The sequence below is a fragment of the Nipponia nippon genome, unplaced genomic scaffold, assembly GCF_047370975.1.
Source record: "Nipponia nippon isolate SJK-2023a ecotype South Korea unplaced genomic scaffold, ASM4737097v1 scaffold_10, whole genome shotgun sequence".
Lineage (NCBI taxonomy): Eukaryota > Metazoa > Chordata > Aves > Pelecaniformes > Threskiornithidae > Nipponia > Nipponia nippon.
In genome coordinates this window covers 9334222-9357754 of record NW_028262291.1, presented here as the reverse complement: position 1 = coordinate 9357754, position 23533 = coordinate 9334222, and the positions used below count along the sequence as shown (strand labels likewise).

General features: G+C 36.1%; 1 protein-coding gene across 4 annotated transcripts in view; it reads right to left on the bottom strand.

Annotated features, from left to right (window-relative positions):
• Positions 1-6645: 6645 nt before the first annotated feature.
• Positions 6646-23533, bottom strand: part of QSER1 (glutamine and serine rich 1) — a 44330-nt gene continuing 27442 nt past the window's right edge. For 2 of the 4 annotated variants that reach the window (XM_087743930.1, XM_087743946.1), the window contains 9 exons: positions 21628-21923; positions 19947-20063; positions 19264-19397; positions 16771-16982; positions 14998-15135; positions 13557-13654; positions 9763-9915; positions 8238-8333; positions 6646-7641 (listed from right to left, as the gene is read on the bottom strand). In XM_087743930.1, the coding sequence (XP_087600056.1) occupies positions 7501-7641; positions 8238-8333; positions 9763-9915; positions 13557-13654; positions 14998-15135; positions 16771-16982; positions 19264-19397; positions 19947-20063; positions 21628-21923 (1385 nt within the window). In that variant the 3' untranslated portion in view covers positions 6646-7500. Of the gene's footprint in view, positions 7642-8237; positions 8334-9104; positions 9245-9762; positions 9916-13556; positions 13655-14997; positions 15136-16258; positions 16495-16770; positions 16983-19263; positions 19398-19946; positions 20064-21627; positions 21924-23533 lie in introns of those variants that run through there. The other 2 variants (XM_087743938.1, XM_087743957.1) reach the window with 2 other exon arrangements.

Below are 23533 nucleotides of genomic sequence, written 5' to 3'. Positions count from 1 at the left end.
CAATTATATTTACACTGAGTGCAAGGCTTGTGTTCTAGAGCAGAGCATCAGGCTTATTGTTTACATATGCTACAAGCAGGAATCTATAATTCACCTTTTACATTACTGTACAATGTGCTGGGGCCACCAAACTCAATTATGCCATGTTTCACCAGCCCCCAGTTCTGGATGGGAAAATGGCCCTGGAGGCATCCTGCAGAGAACCTTGCTACCCCACTAAAACTCAAAGAGAACTTGCAGAGTTCACGTCAAAAAGAAAGTAACAATCCCTGGCCAAGCACTTCTTATTACCTTTTTTTTTTTTTTAACCAGCTGGTTCCAGATTTGCAACACTTGGATCCTCTCAGAACACGCGAGCTTTCAGCTCCTTTAGTGCAAAGTCCATTAACTGTGGTCAAACTACCTCTGGCTGTTTAAACAAAGTTGCCGGACCTTGCACTGAAGCACACAAAAAGCATTCACTTACTCTCTTCTGTTACCAAAGCTGTAGGGATAGTAATTTCTATGTGCTGACCAACAACGAAAATCTGGGAGCTTTTAGAAAGCTGCTTTACTTAGAGAACAGATCTAAATCCTTATTCTCCCGGAGCTTTGAATGAGTTACCAATTTGACCTAAAGACATGATAGAACATTGATGCTTCAGCTTTAACTCAATTATCATACCATTTACCTTCTGTTGCCGCAGCAAAAATATGTGATACCTAAATAATGCACAGGCAAATCACCCTAGCAGCCACCACAGTTAGAAAGGAGAGGATGATGCCAAATAACGTAGTTTTACTTAAAAGATCTTGCTATCACAAGCCCTGGAAATCTTAGAAGGCTACAGCATGTACTCCCAATGATATAGTTTTAAGATTTCAAGTAACATGTGTAGAATAAAGAGAGACTTAGTTTGAGTGGCTGCTACCATCTATAACCTTTATCATATGCACAGGATCAGATACACAATTAAAATTCTCATGTGTGTGTAAACATCCCAGTGTGTTTAAAAGACGACAAATACTCCAATTTTGAAGCTGTTACACAAACTGTATGATTAACAGTTAACTCGTCAGCATGTTCCATTAGGACTCAGTTACAGCATTTTAAAGTTAATGTATTACCTGTGTACTGGATGGAAATTTTACAGTTTAGTTTACTGCTAGCATCATTACTCACACATTTTCATACTACTCCTGTTCTCGCTAATGTGCATTTATTTGAATGCCCCTCTGCTAATGGCTATTTCAGCATATGCTTACCATACACACATTCATCTACATCAAGGCAGAAGACCTGAGTGGATTGATTAAAATATTAGCAACTTATTTCCAAACAAATTCCCTTAGCTACGTCAAAGTCCCAATTTGCACAGAGCTGTAGCATTTTTTTTTTTATTTGGAACAATCACAATTCAAGCACTCCACACAGAGAGAAATCCATTCATGCTATGACACAGTCCAAAAGTAAGGGTTTTTTTTTAACCCTTCACACGGACATCTGAAGAAAGGTAAGTGCCAAACTTTTGATGATATACCTGCATTTGCAAAAATAAAATAAAAATTTCTGTCTCAGATGATTGCAATACAGCTATTTCTTAAAAGGGATTTTGCTCTCATACTTGTTGGAACATTGACAATACAGGACAACCCGAGTAGGAACCACGGTCCATTAATACACACGCTCAAAAGTGGATTATAGTAGGAGGCAATGAAAAACCACTGCTTCTATGCAGAGATATACTGGCATCCACACTTTTCAAAACTGAAGAAAACCCTTTTTTATAGCAAAACAAAAGGCAGAATTAGGACTAGACTGAATTAATCTTATAAAGTCACTGTGTGTGGCAGAACGCTAACAGCCCTCTGATGGGACCCTCTGCTAGGAATGTCCGCCTGCCACCAGGTCACGTCACTGGCTTGCCATTGGTTTTCAGTCAACGTATATGTTGCAGCATGCCTAACTGAAGCTATTTCCTAACTAGGACCACTCCGAACTCCTACACCCTCTGCTCCTCAACTGCCTCCACTCCAAAAGCTCCCCTAGCCTCACCCTTCCCAAATTCTTCTTCCTTTCTGATGTTCTCCCACATCTGACCCACGTTTCTTCCAACTTCCCACTGCTCTTCTCCCTCAGATTCCTCCTATATGAACCGTCACATACACATGAGCCCTCTCGCCTTATTCTGAGTCTGGTTTTCCTAAAAGGAAGGGCCTTAACTGCTCTTTCAGTCCTCCTCCTGGGCACTGCTGTTACTGCTACTTCCCGCTACCCTTTGGGCGTCAGGTAGCTAAAAAAAACAAAACATAGCAAAAAACCAACCAAAACTAAAAACACATGCACAAAAGAAATAGCCCAGTGGAACTTTTAGAAGCAGAAACTTAAGACATACCCAGGACAAATGAGAAAAACTTCTGCAGGGCTATACTCTTTGTTTGTTGTTTTCCCTGACTCACCTTTTATTTTTCTCCTTTATACATAGCTTGTTCTCTGTATTTATTGCTGTGTTGTTATAAGAGATCAAATTAAAAGAATTTTAAGACACTTTTCTGTTCTTTCGTTTCTGGAAATGAAACAAAGATTTGTTAGGTTTTCTACAGGAGAGGAAAATACCCAATGCAGAACAAGTTATTTTGATTGCCTAAGATACTTACCAACAAATTGCTGATAGTAGGAGCTGCTGTTCTCCTTCAAAAAGCTGCATACATTCAGCTTCTTGCTTTTTTTTTTTTTTTTCCTTTAAAAAAACTTAAATTATAACCTATATCTGGAACGGAGTATCAAAAGGTTCAGCCTCCACACCGCAATGGGACATCTTCTGTGCTTACCCACTTCCCAAAGTGTTTTTTGGAGAAAGTAACAATCAACTCCATGAGCAAATGTCTCATTTTATACTCATCTTGGTTTGGGAAGCAGCTCTTATACACAGGACCATTAAAAAAATATACTCCAGCCCTTCAGATTCACCTTTTTCTGCAAGCGACTCAGAGAATGCCTACCACGTATCCTATGGCCAACATCCACATCATGGGACTTTGGCCCTCTGTGTGTGGGAAAAATATCTGTAAGAAAATAATCTAGAGGAATTCATCGTAATTGGAGGGAGAGGGGGAGACTAAAACGCTCTACAGCACCGTTTCTTCCCATAGGTACACAGAGCTGATATTCTAGTTTAGCAAGAAAGAGAACAAAAGCAACTACTATAGCTAAAAACCACCTGAATCACAGCAGTAGTCTCTCTCTTACCCCAATTGTCTGGCTCCTCACTTATCACATCAGTTTAAGACCTGGCAGATGTATTGTGAAAATTAATTCAGAACATTTAGAACCCAGAAATGTAAAAAACCAGATAAACCAGACATGCTCAATCCATGCAATATAATGAAAAAACCCCCAAACCCTAGAACTGTATTTCTTCATACTGAGATCAGAAAGTGTAGTCTAAATTGCCAATTTTTTTCCAATAATCTAACTTTCCAAGACTTACTATTTTAATAATAAATGACTAAGCATTATAAGGTTTTTGTTTAAAAAGTGTTTTCACTTTAATGGGTTTAGTTAATAACATCATGAATGGTACAAAACTGTCCTTTTTCACATTTCCATACATTGTGTTATGGACCACCTGAAAAATCCGGACTAAGAACGCATAAAGTGTCTCTTAATTAGCCCTAGCTTTATTTTTGCCATATGTAGAGGAGATACGCAGAAAAACATGCATTTGTTAACAATGACATGTTAATATTAGCTTAAACAATAAGATATGGCAGAACGTGCATTGTGTAATGCACAGGTACGTAATAGAGTAAGAGAGACCAAATGTCAAGTGTTGGCAAGGAAATAAGAAATGACTGATGACACGCTGACATTTTGTGACCATAGTTTTAGCTTTTCTGTTTTAAAATTGTTTTAAATAGTAGTAAATATTTAAATAATATTTAAAATATATTTTCCTATGGAAATCATTTACTTGGAAGACAACCTGTAAGATCTGACTTTTTAAAAAGTAGCATTTCATTTCGACAATACATGAATACAATACATGCCACAGAACTTCAAAGACCCTAAAGTCCTTAGCCATTTTCAGAAACAGTTTTTCAATCCAATTTTGTCTCTGATTTTTTGCTAGCAAAACTTTGGAAGTAGCATCTCAAAGAAAACCTGCCTTTAAGAGAAATACTGTATTTCAGTAAAAACAAACCTAATGTAAACAGGGATGCCATACTAAAGGAAAAAATAGTGGAATTAAAAACCAAATAATTCATCATCCAATAAGTTTAATTTCTGTTTTGCTAATTCATAGTCTAAGGAGGGTTTTGTTCCTTCCTAGTGCATCTTCTCTTGCAGTCAAATGAGTGCTCAACTTCCACTGTCAGATGTTAACGGATGAAGACCTCACTGTTACTTCAAGGGGGGGGGAAAGATTGAGGCGTGGGTGCAGAATTAATTATCTAAAATGCAACAAAACAAAACAAAGTATTTGTGCAAAAAAGTAATTTGTACATTGACTTTTTTCTAAGTTTGCTTCAGTATAAAAAAACCTCTTCAATCCCACTAACAAAGCTTTATTTTTATTTATGATCCTTCAACACACTTGAGAGTTCCATGTTTTTACTTATTCTAATTTGCTAAATTAATAATCCAGCCACCATTTTTGCAGCCCAAGACAAAGATGGAAGCTCCATTATATTAATCTTTAATAGTCTGGGGTAGTTACTTTTATTCAAGACAGGTTTTTCCTGTCTTCTACAGGCACAGTGCTTGTTTAACTGGCCTTGGGAATAAAACAGCCAAAAATAAGCCAGGTCACCTTCTATGGCAGTGCAGAGCATCCCGGCCAGTTTTTTGTTTTGTTTGGGTTTTTTTTAAATGGTTGTTGCCAAAATCACCTTCTTTTTAAATAGGGTCAAGCTACTCCAAAAGCCTCTCATTTCTTTTTTCAGCTTCTAAGGACTTGGATTAAAACAAGTAGCCTCCTAAAGCTACTTCTAGATTCAAAAATCTAGAGTAAGTATACAGTAGCAGTATAGAAATCATTTAGAAAGCACAGAGACCTCTCTCAATTAGTTGCTTTGTAGTCATATTAGGAAGGGATGCGTGAGACAAAGTCTGACAAGTTCTTTACTATACCATCAGGGAGCCAACTTTATTGTTCCTTCAGTCTGCATCCTAATCATTTTTAACACTACCGATTAGGAATTCCCAAGCTGTGCTGTGCGTATCACTGTCGGGTGACAACAGAACTCTGCCTGGGCAAGGAAATACCTCTCACCAATCTACACACACTGCCAACCACCCCACCAATAAGGGAATACACTAAGTAAATCTGGGAACACCCACTACCGATTAAAGAGTATGCCAGGCACATTTCTACTCTATCTCCAGTGTGCATATTTACAGTAAAATAACTTTAGCTGCTTGCTACCCATGTTGGTAACTCTGCCGTTTGGTTTCACCATATGAACTCTAGCTCCTACCGGATTCAGCACGGTACACCTGGAACAACTCTTCAACCCTGTGCCTACCCTTCTTTTCACTGTGAAAACGAATTAGCTTCATGATTGCTCCAACAATCTGCACATTCTTCCTAAACCAAACCCCATCTTGCTCTCCTTGATTATAGTAGACATAGCAGTAGCACAATGCATCTATTAACACGATAGCGACCTCCCTTTTTAAAGCAGAACCACTACGAAGAGGCTTTAAAAAAGGAAAGGGCACATACCCATTTCTGTTCACTGTAGTCTGCGTACAAATGGTAAAGGAGAATTATTGCTTTTAAAAGATGAAAAGCTTTGGAAATATGGTAAACATCCTACGAGGTTCTAAAACTAATCAGCTAAAATTCTGTACATACTTTAATATTCAAACCTCTATTTGATTACTCAAGATCAAATAGTTTCATTTTCACATCTATTCATTAAACTCTTTATAGTTCTAAGGTCTATTGAATATTTAACAACTAAATAGAATCAAAACAGATAACGGGAAAAAAGGTCACATGGCAATAAACATTATTTCATTTGGCCAATGAATAGTGAACCCTGCTTTCTTGGCTGAAATTAAGGCACTAAGTGGCAGTGAAAGGATAAAGGAATGAATTTTTTTTCAACATTATCTGGAAAAAGACCCAACGTGACTATTTGTTTAGGATGCCAGTAGAGTACCTATCCATTCTGAATGACTCAGTAAGGCGTTCTGTTAGCAAATTTAAAGAAAATGTTCTCCTGATTAGAGCCCATTACATTCATTGTCTGAGTGTGACTAGTGGCACTAGTACTCACTGTTAACAAACTGGAGGGGGAAAAAAGCTACAAAGACGTCTGAAGACTTGGAAGGCACCAAAAAGAGAACAGCTCTGCAACTGCCAGTTCTACAAACAATTATGTAAGCTGTGTTTAACACTGCATATAGTCTATTCAGTCATCAATCTTTGTTGACGAAGATAAAGTGTAGTTGCTCTTCATTTAAACTCTCAGTTAATCAAGTGCTAGTTTAGTAAGAAATTTATTTTCACGTATCAGAAAATAATTGCAGTGTCTAACACAACTACACTTAAAGCAAAACTAGTCTAGTATGCATTATTCTGGTTAACACTGAAGCAAACCTGTATAAACAAAAGGGTTACCTCGAGATATATAGTTTACAATATGAATTCAACATATAAATGAATAGGATTTACTGAAAACAATGGGAAGTGTATTACAAAGATACATGAAACAATTTTAACCACAATATTTTCTCTGTGAAAAATACAACTATTAGTGAGATAAAATGTACAATTGAATTTTTTTTTCCAAAAGAAAAAAAAAAAACACAGTATAAAGGAAAATATTTTTTTCTTCAAAACAGGGAAAATAGTTAAGGTCATTGTCTTTCATTACAATATAATTTGACACAAAAAGCAGTCATAGGATTGCACCAACTCCATGTTCAGTCTCCTGAACATGACAATAGTAAAAGGAGTCCATAAAGCATAATGGCATTTCTGGATTTTGTGATGGCAATATATGTATGCAGAAACTGATGTCACTCCGGCTCTGTTCACAAAATGTACAAAACTCTAAATTTGGTGGCCAGACATGTAAAGATTAGTTCACCCCAACGCTGACTTTTCTGTTGCTTAGTCAGGGATGGAAAAATCTGTAGTATTTTAAGTGTTGTTATCTTTTTAGCAATAAAGAAAAAAGTATATGTAGTGCATGCTTTATCACTTGTGAAAAACATTTCTGAAAATAAAACTAAGTTATCCAGTAGTTTACAAAATAGAAAATAATTCTTCAGGTTAAAAATGTGGTTAGGTTTACGTTTAGTTCCATCTCCAAAGGACTGATTTCCTTGGCAGCATCACTTTTCCTTAGCAAGAGCCAAGGCACAAAGTTCCATGAAGAGAAATAAAAATGGCTACAAACAAGAACGCAGTCTGGCATTGTAAAAGAAATCAGAGCCTCCCTCTGAGCTTTCTGTTCCATCAGGTTAGTGCCGTAGAAAAATGGGAGATTTGGGATACGTTTTTGTTATGAGCATTTCTGCTGGACACGATTCAAAAGTTCACCAAACTTTTCAAAAAGATCCTCCACCCATTTTATATTTTTCATGCAGAGCTGCACAATCTCTTCCTGTCCTAGATCTGCACTCTTCTTCTGAACAGAAGAAATCTATTTAAAAAAGAGAAGGGGGGGGAAGAGAGAGAGATGCATACACATATACATGTTAGGCTGCCAGCATTTCAGAATTTTCGTTTTTATAATATTCTGCAGTTAAATATGAACCTTCTTTGGAAGACAACCTTTAAGTTTTAAAAACAAGGGAAAATGCCCCAAAAAATGCATTTCTTAACAACTGAGCCAGAGCTCAACTCTTGTATTTCTGCTACCTGGAATATTTCCACCAAGGATTTGCAGAAAAAAAATAAAGGAGCGGGCATTCTAAGACAAAAAGTAGCATCTATATCTGAGGAGTTACACACATTGATAAAATTTATTTTGGATAACAGTGAAGAATGCTTACCTATCCTGAAGGAAACTGATTTCACACAAACCTGGTAAGCCTCATATCTGAACGTTTTGGGCAGCAGTGCACATTAGGGGCAACATATGTGTTCAGCATACTCTCTTCTTTGCCATAAAGAATTAATTAAAATAGGATGCCACAATCTATACTCTATATATTTACCAAGGAGAAAACAGTCCCTCTAGTTGGGACTCAATTCCCTCAATAAATTTAAAAGTATCTTAAAGAGAACAATACTTACCTCTTCTTTACATGTGAGATATATGTGATATTTGTAATGATGGAGTGAGTGATACAAAGAATATAACTGTATTTTTTCTGGATCTACCGTAAACTCCTGCAAAAAGAACAGTTATTTTAGGTAAATTCATGTTATTTTCCAAGACAGAGATATGATAAGACATTTTCTTCTGTAAACAAATTTGTTTTCAACAATTCAGAAATGGAGTATTTCATTCAAATAATTGCTTTGACATATTTTGGTACACTGTAACTTATATTACATCACAATTAATCTCCTATCTCCACTTTCCCTACCAAGTTATTTTATCAAAACTAGGTTTAACAACACTTTCAATCCTCCTGAATGCACTGCAAGTCTAAAATGGGCAAGACACCCCCTTCTCAAGAACTACTGCAAGAATTACCCAAAGTTTAACTATTTTTCTACCAGACTGATGGGTATTTATTGCAAAAAATCATATAGTTTGTGCTTCAGAAGAGCTGATCTCTACTTATCCAACACTTACGTTACTTTGGCAAGAAATATGAGTGTGTTCTGTATTTACAGGCCCTTTGTCTAGCCATTTACTGCTGGGAGGTAAGCCTATGTGAGCCAGTACCTAGCAAAATCTAGTTATAGCGCTCCCTAGGAATACTATAGAAATAAACAATGTGTACATCTCGAGCTTTACCATGTTACTTTTTAGAACTTTTCTTTTTAAATTTAAAATATGGAGCTTCATTTTGTCATTGGAAATGAGGAAAGGAGCAATAAAGAACTAAATTTTTAAGAAGTGTTATCTAGTCTCAGTTTTTACAGTATTAATATTAATTTTTCATTTTTTGATTTAGAAGCCATTGTATCATTTACTTTAGAGATCTTGCAGCAAGTTTAACTGTTATCATTACGAGCTACACAGTGATTTTACCACAACTGCAATGTTGAAGGCAAAATGCTGCTGCTTCAGCCACAGTCCAGGAGGCTGACTGCTACGCGGAAATGGGGTCTGAAGTTCAGTCCTTGCTCTGGTGGTGACAAAAGCAGAGCAGGCTTTAGCAGGGCTCTACCGTTTGGCATGCTACAACGGGTGAGAAGCACAGCAAGAGCAGAGCTCACCTCTCCCTTCCCATCCAGCTACACCTACAGACTGCTGCCTGCATAAGGGAAGCAGCTTACTACTACTTCATCTTCCTGCAATCTTGAGTAGCTGCTACAGAAGACTTCCTGTATAAATATACAGGATTAGAGCATTTGGGTCTAAACGTAGAACTTAAATAGGGGAATAATTATGAAACCATTTATTATATTTTGTCTCCCTACTGGAATATAACTATGTTTCACAGATGAGTGAAAACGATTTAATATACTGCTTTAAATGTTGGTTTTTAGCATTCCCTTGTTACAGAAAAAAGCACCTCACTCAAAGATTTTATATTTTGATAAATCTACCACAAAACCTAATACATGAAGCAGTATTTTATATAAATGTGGCTATCATATTAGAAGTCAGATGGTGGCAGCAATAAACCCTCTGAACACTCACCTGTGCTAATTTAGTGGTTGATTTAGAAGCCCTCAGCGTTTTCTTGTTGTAAGCTTTACCATTCATTTTGATCTTAGACACAGGCGTTCCTCCACTTTTTGTCTTAGAATCCCGAGTGATCACTGTCAGTTCAGGAAAGTTTTCCAAAGCGTTCTTTAAACAGAGCATATAAAGAAAAAGGATTACGAAAAACTCAAGAATGGCCAGCCACCCAGACTGCTTATAAATTGGCCGTTTTTCTTTGAGAAGTTAGTGCAGCCTATTATAAAACAATTTATTCTTCCACAAAGACCTGATAAAAAGTCTTTATCAGATCAAGCAACCATATACACTTTGAAAAGCCTCACCACTGGTTCTTGACTACTATAATTTTTCAAGATGAGAAGATCCTTTTACTGTATCTCAGATTAGCATCTGTGATTCTTTAATTAGAGAGAGCAAAAAAAGGCTCCACTAGGCAATTTTTACCTTTTAAAATGCTTTCCATTCCATTTCTACCCAGGAATCTCTAACGCCAAGTTACCTGGAGATGCCTAAGTACTTAATGCCTAGTCAGGCACGGGAAGTCTGCCAACTGTAGCAAGGACTGGATGCCTAAATATCTTCGTAGGTTTTGTCCCAGCTTTTACAAAATACAAATTAACTGCATCTTATCATATCTGTAAGATAGAAAAGCTTATGCACAGTGAAGTACATGGCTGGTTCAAAAAACCAGAAGTTTTTAAGACATAACAACTCACGGGAGTGAACCGCATTTCTACCAGCTTCAGTTCTACATTATTTGCATGAGTAAATTTGAATACAACTTTGTTGTACAAATAGAGCACTATGTTAGCAGCTGCTTTGAAATAGTTCTGTTATGCTATATAATCTGGTCCTGAAAAAAATATTTCAAGTTAAATGAACATATATATCTTTGTATTATACTCCAGTATGAGAGAAAAAATCAGGCACACAGAAAAAGGTTATCAGTGCAGCAGCTTAAAGACCTAATTTGGACTATTGGGTTAAAATAAGAAGTTGACTACATTTTTGTATTTTCTTTTAACAAGCAGTACTACAATTAAACAACCTCCCCTGCCTATAATTTCTTAGCACTTTACATACATCAGCCACTTTTTGCTTTATAAAAAACACCTCTCAGTAAAAAGCTATAAAATTACTGCACAGAGATAGCTGCATAGTGGTAGCAGTAACCTCAACTAGCTAACCTGTCCATATACAATATTCATTGCAATGCTTTCAAAACTGGAACAGCACCTTCAACAGGTTTAAATTATTTAGTTTTTCTATCCACTGTAATAGCCTTCCTGAAGATTAACTTCTGAGCGTCAAGGGGCTTTGGCCACTTCTGCCTGCCTCTGGAGAATTCCTATTAACCACAAGAGTTTACACGGCCGGACCACTGACCTAAAACAGACAAATCTGAATTGGAATGAAGAAGAAAATACTAGCAATTTCCACATCTTTGAGAGCACAAGACATAAAATGGTGATAATTATTTCCAAATTAAATTTACACAATTCAGCTAAGATGCTTCACTTACTGAGCTTCAAGTAAAGCAACAGTAATATTTTCTAATTTTGTTTATAAAAAACTCTAACCCAAAGGACGCAATAAACTGTTAGAACTATAAAGAATGTTACAGGCTGTGGTGGTGCACTCATCCGTGACACAGGCAAAACTACCAAACACTGACTGCTAACTTCAGTGTCTGGTTTGGTTTGTAGTACAATGATAAAATACCCCATATTAACTGTATCCAGTGAAAAAAACATATGTTAAATTCAGCCATGCTTATCAATGCAGAATAGTAAAAATATTCAAACTGAATGATACTCATGAACGATAATGATAGTTTTCACTTATTGCTTGCTGCGGTGCCTCATTCAGCTCTAACATCTGAACTAGTCATTTGATCAAAGCTGGAACAGAAGCAGACTTTCCTGTATTAATCATCAGATTAACGCAAATCTTAAAGAGTATCAAACACATTGTCCTAACCAACACAAACACTTAAGATGACAAACAGGCGTTTCATTTTCATCCAAAATATTGACCCAAGGATGGCACAAGTTGGTACCTTCATACCAGAAGGCAAACATAAAAGGCTTTTTATCTCACAGTTTACATCACAAGCAGACCCCTTCCTCACATCCGTAACTCCATAAACTTCTTGCAGATCATACTGTGAAATACAGGCTTAAGCTAACTTTAGAGATGATACATAATCTGCTTCTAAGTGAACACAGAGCAAAGGTATGGTATATTAGGTATGAACTCCAACTGAATAAGCAACTGTAGGTACATGTTAGTATCACAGAAGATACTAGGTTTTTTACCTTAAACTGGGAAAAAAACAAAATAAGCTATCTCTCACTTTGTGTGTACTGTGAATGTAACCACAATCCTACAAATTCGTATCCTACCTTAATGTGGCCTGTCTTCTCTGCATAGACAGGTCTAAAAGAAGCAGCTATAGAAATAACTATTAACACAAAACTCTTACCACGAAAGAAAAAAAAAAAAACGGAGGGTTAATACATGCTACTTCTCTCTGAGGCTCTGTGTATGGTTTGAAAGTACACAGCCCTCCCCATGCCTTCCTACTGTAAGGAGGAAGATGCAAGAAATTCTGTTTAAGCAGGTACAAATTGTACAGCTGTTGGGAAAACAGCGTAACTAACAATAAAAAAGTTCAAGAATCATGTGAATTAAAGCTGTTTCACTGGTTGAGGATGTTCTCATCCCTGAAACAAGGTCACTTAGCGTCCCACAAGACTTACCAGGAATGGCCTGTGGGGAAAAAGATCTTTTAAAGATTTCATGATGAAAAAGCAGAACTGTCATGTCTGCTATTATCTCCCTCCTCACCTACCTCTCAAAAATAAGCACACAGCAGTACAGAGAGACAACTAATTCTCCATGAAGTGTCCCTGTACTGTGGACATAAGGGGACAGGAGAAAGACAGGCAAAAAAGCAAGTTTGGTCTGATGGTGTTTATAGACAAGTCTGCTCTACTGTTGGTCTCAAAACTGTTACAGGAAGAAATAGTCAGTCTGATTATAAACATCGACAACTAGGTCTCAGACAAGAGTGAAAATAACCTTAATTCACGCTACTGCACTTTCAAAATCTGCACTCTTGCTTGGAGGGTGGGTGGGAACGGTAGGAACCGCAGTGATTATAGTGATTATCTTCCTGTTCACCTTCTCTCTGAGATGGTATGGCTGCTCTCTTCCCTGTCCACCTCCAGACCTGCTTTTGTTACCATGTCAAAGTGCTGTAACACGGGCTTGTTAGCCACACTTTTCAGATAGATGAAAGAGTGCACAAATGAGTTGTTCTCAAGTCCCTCTGTCCTTGTTTTAAAGTACTCTGATTATGTTCTCTACTTCAACGGAGTTCAGACATCTGCTCCACAGCATTGCTATTTCATGTAAAAGTTTATTAAGATTTTTAGGCAATACAGTCACTTAACCAAGAGCTCTAGAAGGACAGCAAACACTTTCTTTTGGGAAACTTGAGAAGCTTAAAAGAAAAAATGCTTGAAAATGAACCAGAAAGCATGGGGAGTAAAACTAGAACTTTACCTTTGCAATATAAACTCCTCCATCACAAAATGTTCTCCAAATGCCACATACGAGCATTTAATTTATAGCATCTCTTTCAAATCCATGTGCAGTTCTGTTACAAATTTGCCTTCTGGGTTTTAAGTTGCGCCTGCATGGTACGCATTCCAGGACTTACTTATAACATTACTTTAAAAATCCTAGAATTTAAAAGAGAATACCTTGAAAGTATGATCCAAGCGTAATTTGGAAAGCAGCCTTTTCCTATTGTCATTCAGCATGCCATCAATTTTTCTCATGTGAGGCAAAAGTAGCTCATCTAAAAGACATTAAAAAAAATGTAGCAGTTGATTATTAACAGAAACACACTAATGAGATTCCTATTTGATCTATACTTCTACCCATTAACATAAAATGTGGAAGTAAAAAGCAATGTAGTTTGCACATAAACCAATTTCAAACATGAGAGAAAAATCTTTTTTTGATCAGCCTGCTAAACTGGTCTAGATATTATGCAGTTTAACTGCTGACTGCAATCCTGCTCCTTCTCTGACTTTTCTTTGTTGAAAGGAAAAAATTAAGAGAGAGCAATACAGAGCATAAATCTTAGAGACAATTTCAAACTATTTCCTACATAATTCTCTTCTGTGCAACATAACTGGCAGTTTTATGAAGACAAGTGTGTGTTTTTGACATTCACGATTCCATATTACAAGAGATGACCCCACTGGCATTTACAACGAAAGAAATTGGGGAAAGTACTTACTGATAAAAGTTATCTAATAAACCGCTGTAAATTGCACAATATAGATTTGAACATAGGCATGTGGCCATGAATGAAAATTCACAGCTCAGTATGGAGTCTTTTATTTATAAAGTCAATTTCTTTGCCTTCAGTGGGACTACTGACATAATGCACGGGTACAAAACCTTGAAGTAGAGTGGGCACTGATGCACAACCAGAGCAAACCAGGGGAGGAGAGTCTAGAAAATAGTTTTTTTCAATACAGGTGAACAGAATATAGTACAAAACAACTAGCCTGCAACTAAATAATATGTGAAACGACTGCTCTTTTGGGACCTTTATCTTTATACATGAGTGTTTTGCTAAATTTTGAAAAAACAGAACAGTTTGGACTTTTGTACCCTGGAGTCCACGATGGCAAATAAGTCCAGACATTCTCTCCTCGAAGAAGTTGAATACAATTGTCTTTGATCAGAATTTTAAGGTTTCAGAGTTTGAAAAGCAGAACTTGTAATAGTAGCAAGAATCAGAACTTTAGGGTATTTCTTCATTAGAAAGTAAACACACATTTGAAACACTGTAACTTGAAATAAATGTTTGCTAAGATTTTAAAAGACAGTAACAGCCAGAACAAAGAACTCAGTTCTGACGTTCACAGCACAAGCCTAATGTAACAAAGCAGACAAAACACTATTTCTAAATTACTTTGATTATTCAAAAAAGACAGCACATATATAGATATATATATATACATGCACACACATATAAGTAATTCACATAAAGCGTTCTTCAGATGTGGGTATGTAGCTAGAAGTTTGGTGGGATTTTTTTGTTTTTCTTTAAAAAAAATACATTTGCCTTACTGATTAATAACCTTAAAATCTAATGAAAACATATAAATGTTAAACATACTGTACCATTGCTCTTTTCCAAGGCTTGCATTGTGTCTGGATCCAAGGCAATGCTAACAAGCAACTCCATGTAGCTCTTAAAAGTCTCTTTCATAGCTCTTGTATTCAAAAAGCGAGCAACAAGGGGAGTCGGAGGTACAAGCTCTGAAAATTAATCCGAATATAGTGATTTTTTTTTTCCTTCAATATCCTGCAAATATTTGTGTTTTTCAAAATGAAAGGCTTTCTCTCTTAAAACACAAGTGACCTCTACTGGTATCCCAAGAGATTAAAACTATACATTCAGAAATAATACTCCAACTACTTACATGCCAAAACCAGGTACAAACACCAAATCTGGTACAAATGGTATAATTTTTTGTAGAAACACATACAATTACTTGTAACTATCAGCATTTAGATTATTGTATTTTAGGGAATTTAAACATTTTTCTGTTACTGTAGGTGAAAGTCTAGAGAAAAGGGATAATGAATAACTTCAGTCAAGCAATGCCCTATGTGTAGGTTTCATGTCAATACAAGTACCTCCTAAAACCACAAAACTCAAAGTCATCCAACAGAAAACATTCAAAAGCACTAATGTCACTTAGGAGCCTGCATACCATCAAAGTCAATCCCACCTAATTGTCCAACTCTCAAAAAACATGTAAAACAATTTTTATCAGCAAAGCAATGTAGGCATATTTGTGCTTATTCTGAGGAAGCTTTTATTTTTTCATAGACAGCAATTTTAAACATGCACATGGAGCAGTCATCAGTATTAGTAAGCATTTTGGAGCTTTTTATAGGCTCCATGTATGATACCAGTATTTTGCAGTAATTTAGCTAGCAAGGCTGTTAAACTTTCTCAGATATTGACATTTCTATGGGTGACTATCATCACCAGGTTACTTCAAATTTTAAATATGGACAGTTGTACACATTAATGGTTACTTGGGTAAGTTTGCTTGAAAAATGTTATTTTAAAGGTGCCGCCTTCAGCAGAGGCACTGTTCCGGTCCACCAACCCTAGCTTATCTAGGGTTAAAGTCACCAAGGCCAACATGCTTTGGAAATACTGCAATACAAAGCATGGGTACTACACGGTTTAACTTCAAACATACAGGAAATAAACAAAAAACTGCAAAAAACACTGTACATCTGCTACCACAGGTGATGTCTATAAACATAGTACACTTCAAAAATTCCTTTCTGTTCTGGAGAATTACTGCAAACATCATATCTCAACATTCCAAGACACCGTGGATGTCTTACCAGCAAATCTGCTCAGCAGGCTGCATTTGAACAGCTGGCATTTAGACAAGCAATGAAGCAGCCAAAAAGTCAACTGCTTCTTCTCCTTGGGTTTTGAAAAAACAACAGTAACATCTGAATTCTGCCCACATCTGCATGCAGACAGGCGTTGCAGGAATGTTATTTTTCATAATGCATGGTGTTGCAATGGAAAATTAATGAAGAATTCGATTCTTGCGTTGTATTCGAAAATCAAATCAGCTCCTTCTCCTGCAATTGTACCCATCTTAGAAAGCAAGTAGTGAAAATATATTTATCTAATTGATAAACTACATTTGAGGTAACTTCAGTTGCACACATTTGCTCATACACAAACAACAAGTAAAAAGTTTTAAGAAATCAATTTTGCATGGCATTTTCAGATTTTTTTTTTTCCCCTGAGGCTAGTAAAGAAAGAAAATTGCAAGATTGAGCAACATATTTTTATAATACTATTTTCAGTTAAGTTCAAATAGGCTTAGCTGCTAACAATAATATCTTGCTCACCATCCTCATCACTCTGGGCCTCAGGTGAAGAATCAGACTGGGAAGATGAAAACTCTTCTTTCCACTTTTTCCTTTTCTTTGGTGGTGGTTCAGCCTTGACCTTTGGCTGTTTAGCTTTGGGTTTCACAGAAGAGACTTTTGTTGCTGTTGGTTTTGGTGCTGGTGGATCAGGGGTTTTGTTGTTGCTACTACTAGGTTTGCAATGAATAGTCCTGCAATATTATGAAGATGATCTTTATGAAAATAATTACCACACAAGTTCTGGCATTAATAAAATAGCTATAGCCTTATTTAACCAGAATATATTCCCCATGGATTATGTATACTTATTTCATTGCCATATGTAACTAGGAATTAGGTCATACACACTATACTACTATATTTTTTTATACAATGCTTAACAATTATTCTCAACTACCTATGATTAAATAGTATTATAACTAGATAGACAGGCACAGAAAGTTTAAATTACCCAATGTTAGTAGAATTTCTGAGCTATAGGAGATAGGAGCTAATATTGATTACGTAATAAAAAAAATCAGACTTGACAGACTTGAACAAATACTAGTAGTCAGGAAGATTCGCTGACAAAGTGAATTTGGGATATTGTATCAATACAAAGATGGGAGAATATCAACCAGGTAAAACCACAGGAAATGCAGAATCTCGGAATACGAAACCAGACAACTCCTCTCCTTTCTCTTCCCGCCACCCAAAACAGGAAACTTGGTATCATAAATACGAAGTTATGTACTTTAGGACTAATAATGCAATGCAGTTTTGAGAACATGGCAGGGAATACAATTCTGGGAAGCGCCAGGCAAGATTTTTTTGTCCAAAGGGGAAGTTCAAACGGAAAAGCAGTGAAATGTACAGTAGAAACATTGTCAATATCTTACAGAATATCGTGAATAAGTCTAGTCATCTGTCAGAGATGAAGATTTCAAACTGAAATGGATGGAGACAATAGATGCTAGGATGACTAGAGGAATGGAAAGCCTGCCTTAGACAAGGAATTTGAAAGATCTTGATTAATCCAGCTTAGTGAAACGAAGACAGAGGTGAAATCTGACTGCTCTCCAGAAACGCATCGTGCAGTAGAAACACCAGCGAAAGACAGAAATAAGAGCCAAAGACAGTATTGAGAGAAGAATATATGGATACAAACTAATCATTACCATGTTTTGGCTAAAAGATAGGATTGTTTCAGAACGCTGGAGGAACAGGTTCTGGAACAGTATTCTGTAGCCCAAGAAAAAAAGAGCAGCAAAATCCTAGCTAGTTTCAAGTACATCACAGTCATTTTATAAAATTGATTATTTGATGGCATTGCTTTCTTTGAGAGCAAACTGGACTTAAAAACCCAGCCATTTCTTGAATGAAGAGCATTGTAATTTTTTTCATTACTGTCTACTAACATCTGATAAAGAAAACATATCTGCATTAAGTTATAATTATTGAAAAGCCATAGAGAGAGAAAAGCTTCAGATATCATCTGAAGTTGTGAGAAAATAAAATAAGCTAAGCATTAAAGCGTGACAGAGTTTGTACAATACAGAATCTGCAACCTTTTCCAAAAGCACAATCAAAGGTCAACACAAAATGCAATAGCAAAACCCTCAGCAAGTGAATGACTTGAAGTGAAAACCTTGTCAGAAGGAAGGTGACAGAGGAAATCTCAGAGACGGCTAAAGTACCTGTGTGAGAGATGCTTATGGCCATAACATTTTGCAGGACCAGTAGTATATTTACTAGAATAATGAATGTTTGCCCTGCATTCTTTACACGGCTGTCCAGAGTGACAGATTCGTTTGGGTTTTATTTATCCTTGTTGGTGGTTTAAAGGCAATGCTACTGGAATTACTGATTTTAAGGCATGGGTAGAGGTTACATAGGATGACTAAAAGTGATAAGGCTTTCTGGGGCAGGGTGAGGTGGGCAGAGCACGTGCAATAAGGCAAGTAAAATACCCTCAGTGTGCAAGGACATACAAAAGAAGGAAAAACATCCTTGCGACAACCAACTTCAACAATGAACTTTTGTTTTTAAATTAACTTTCCAGGATTAAGAAGAAAGAGTGGTACGTCCAGTATACTGGGACAGGACAGTCATGAAAGCAATCCGGAAAAATATACCTAACTTGCAAAGTCCAATGGATAGGAGAAAAGAGCACACAAAAATTTAAAATCATTACACCTATAGGCTTCTATCTTTATGTTGAGTGACAGGGCAAAAGATGACAGAAAGAAATAGTGTGTGGAGCCCTAACACCTCTAAAATGAATGATTAATGCAATCCACAGATTCAAGGTAGGGAAGTCTTGATATGCCAGTAATTTATATCTCATTTCTTAAAGCAAAACACACGGTTCTCAGTTTCCAACTTAAAGCTGAATTAACATAATCCTGAGTTGTAAGTCTTGTTTATTAAAATAGGTGTGTTCTTAATATGAAAACAATATGGCAAAATGAAAAACAAATTGAAATAAAATACCTTGCTGACTGTACAGGCTTGCTTCGTGGTTTTTTTGAACATACTCTGACGTATTCCTTTTTGTTTGCATTTTCAATGAACTTCACATACACTCGTTTGTATTTTGTTTTTGCATCCCCAAAATATCCAAGATACTGAAAATAAAAAAAAAAATTAAGAACAACTTATTTACATACAAAGATTAGCCATCCTACAGCATTTTTAATTTAAGATAAATTCTCCAATGGATTTCCACATAATATTTGAAATAAGAAAACAAGGCAAGAGGTACTTTGGGCTTCATTTTCTCCCTTTAGTTAATCCTCCCTGTGTGCTATCCCAAAAGGATTATCTGCCTGGCAAAGGGCTGCCTGTTGAAATTGTATCCTGTCTGTATCCTTCCCATTATGGAAAGCAGTTGGTTCACAAGACTGCTTCCACTGACTTTATTCTGGTTGTGAAAACTTGTTCCTTTACGCAGCCTGAATGATACCAAAGAACCCATGCTGGAAAGCAAAGAATCTGCCCATGAATATATTTAGAGAGAATTTTAGAGTAGGAGGAAATCAAGAACCCCACCCCACCACCCCCCTGCAAGGATGCTTGCTAAGAATGTATGTCAGAATCACATTTTATTTTGTTTCCTAGACTTCCATTAGAGAAATCAGTCCCGTGAGGCTTCATAAGGAATTTTTAAGACTCACACTGTTAGTAGCAGCAAACTCTCTCTGTCCATCTCGCACTTCAGGAACAAACTTTTGCAATAAAGCCTTCTGTACTTTCCAAATAGCTGGAGGCTCTTTTCCTGTTTGCAAAGCAACCTGTAAGAACACAAAATTATTTGCTAAAAACAGCACTTATTTTTCTCCCAGAAGTGTGTTTGTGCATTATATTTTTTGAGCAAGTTACCCAAGGATAAAAAGTGGAAATAAGTAATCCAAAATCCCAAACCCTTAGTCATCACATGCCATCTGCATCAAGACAGTACGACATGAACTACAATAAGTATAACACAAGCTTTACTTCCACAGCGATGAAGTTGTGCCAACCAGCTTTGCCTACGGTGTGATGTCTTAACTCATGTACCATGCAACTGAGTCACAGAACTTTATTTCTTTAAATCAATATAACATTTGTCCATTCTTTTGCTCTATGAAAAGTATTTTTTAAAACAAAAATGCAAGAATCACAAGTAGCAAAAAGCTTGCAGGTCCCTACAGATTCTGTAGCAGAAGGCCAGGTACATTACAGCATGATGCTTGCACTAATGTGCAAAGAGATACTTCAGTATGAATTAGTGAACCAGAGTTTACACTTTTGGTTCAACTTAACTGTAAAATAAAAAAAAAAAAAAAAAGAAAAAAGAAAGAAGAGTTTGAGCTGATTTTCTTCTTCATGTAGTTTGAGAAATGAACTATGTTAAAAACCAAATTTGGAATTATTAGCTCTAATGAGAATTCTCTATAAACACTACACACAAACTGCCATCTCAAAAACTCTCCTTTTGGAAAACATATAATCAAGTATTGGTTCCTTTTTCATGATTGTTTAAACAACTAAAGAAATAAACACAACAAAGCTTAAAATTCAAAATACCTCATAACAGAACTTAATCAGTTTTATAAGTGACAAGAGAATATTTTAAAACTGATAACGCTTGTCTTATGTGACAAAGCTACGTGAATTCATTTAAAACTTAAGCTCAAGAGGATGAACACATAGACAAGTAATCAAAAGTACTAGAAATTAATGGTAACAATATTGCTGGCTATGATAGCAACAAAAGGAAAGGTAAACGTGCAGAAGAATTTAAAATGGAGAAGCAACAAAACCAAAACAAAACAAGAAATCTAAGACAACGGGGAACATTCCTATAAACTCATGTGAAGACCTATACTGGTTCCTTATGGAAGCCATTTTTTGTTGGAATAGCAAACAGAACCTCTTCCACAACAGAAAAAAAGACAACTCCAAGATCTTTTGCAGAAGTCCAAAAGTCATTTCTTCAACACCTTACACTTGAAAGCCTACTACTATCCTAAAACAAAACAAAACAACCACCCCCCAAAAAAGGTAGTCAACAGCCTGTGAAAAACTAATGCTTTTTAATATTAAAAAAAAGTAATTCCAAGTTCTAAACAGAGGTTACCAGCACACAGATTTACTTTATTATGTATGTAGATAAAATGGGTCACATACATACAAAACATATTCATAACCTGAACAGACACCTTTAAGGCATTTTGGCAGCTGCCATATTAGAATAGAAACAGAAAACTAATCTGCAGCTTTCTCCCTTTTGGTAGTGTGTTGAGGCTAAATTCACATGGAGGATTTTTCGTGATTGTTTTGTTTGGTTTTTTTCACAGCAAGTATTCGGATTACCTTTAGCGTCTCTATATCTTCAATCTTCACTACAAATTCATCACGTTCTCTGTACATGCCCTCTCCTCCGCTGTCCGTATTCTCCTCATCAGTACATCCTTCTATTGCAACAGTTGCCTGTATTTTTGCCAACTGGTCTGAAGTCACAGCATCCTGTTGAGCTACTTTTAAGGGGTCAGCTGGATTCATCTTCTCCTGCACATTGACTACAGGAGCAGCTGTCTGTGGAGATTCCTGCTTTACCACAGCAGTAGTGGCGGCGGCTGCAGCAGTAACAACTGCCACTTTCTCAGCTTCTGAAGAAAAAAAAAAAATCCAAATTTTAGTTAAACAAATTATCAAGTTAACAACATAAAATGGGAACTAGATTTATTTTTCTTCTTTTCTGTTACAATACATATTAAAAACAACTGTTCTAGGAAAAACACCTGTTCTAAGAGTTAAAATAGAAGCATTATCTTGGCCACAACTAAACCTTAAACAAAACCAAAATATTGCAGCTAGTATTCCTCTATTTGTATTTAACTATTGCATCTATTAGCATCTAGAAATAACAAAGGTGAATGCTTTAGAAAACAATTTGATAGTTACAGACATGATCAACAGGAAATACTGTTGCACTTTGGAAACAAGATTCAGTGTTGTGTACCCTTACTGTTGTATTTGCTTATTCACAATCTGCTGATAAGTAACATCTTTTTAAATTGGATTAAGGAAAGAGAAATACACATGAAATATGAAAACGTCTACTGTATGACTTTTGGACATTTATCATTTATATCTTGTGATAACGTAACTGGAAGTTCCAGATTAAAACTTTGGCAGTATCTTAATAATTTTTTATATTAACAGAGGTGACCAATAAGAGCTGATGATACAAAACAAAGAAGGGAAAGAACATTATTCTTCTCCTCTATGCCCCAGAGCCAAAGGAAACTTCCACTTTTCAAAATTATTATTCTTTCCCACCTGAAAAAAATTAGAATCCTTTTTAGATATTACTTTATACTCTTTTATACATACTAGTTTTAACACTGACTTGCTGATCTAGAAGAAATCAAGTTATATTACCTATAGCATAATTACTAATATCACTTAGGAAACTGGCTTCGAAGTTGAGAAGATAACCATTTTACAGTTTTGTTACAATCACTGTTAATTGTTGACTTTTTCACTTGAAAAAATAGAAAAAAGATAACATGACATATATTTTAATAAGTGATTCAAAACAAATTATTGAAATATCAAATTAATCTGTCAATACAAAAGCTATATACCAGATACGTGAGGATTCATTAAATCAATTCAGTAAAACTGCTAAGCCATGAAATACATTCTTCTGCATATCACATTATTGCAACTACGTTACATTTCTTTGTTTAGTGAAAGCTATGACAGCTTCACCGAGACACAACATTATCAGTTCCCCAAGTATATTTACACATTCTTCAGCAGAGCAGATAAACGTACATACTTAATACTACCAACGAAAGACTACGTTTTAATATTTGTCCTGTGCAAAACCAGACAGAAGAAGGAATTACTACAAAATCTGCAAAACATCAGCAAGTAAGAAAGAAGTCATTACTAAGCATCTTGTATAATGTACAGTCTTGTATACAACAAAACAGGAAGGTGAATCCAAGAAACTGGTAGTATAAATATTACATCCTTATGAATAATAAACATAAAGAAGATACAATAATATTGTAAAAGAAATCACTGCAGATAAAACACTAATGGAAATGCCTACCCAACAAAAAAACCCTCTGAAATATTTCCTTGGGAAGTTGTACACAGAACATGGCTTATTAAAATTAACAAGCTTCAGCAAGAGGCGCTGTCCACATTTTGGCTTTCTGGGAAAAAACAGTCACTGCTTTCTTGTTTAAAATACATATTCAAC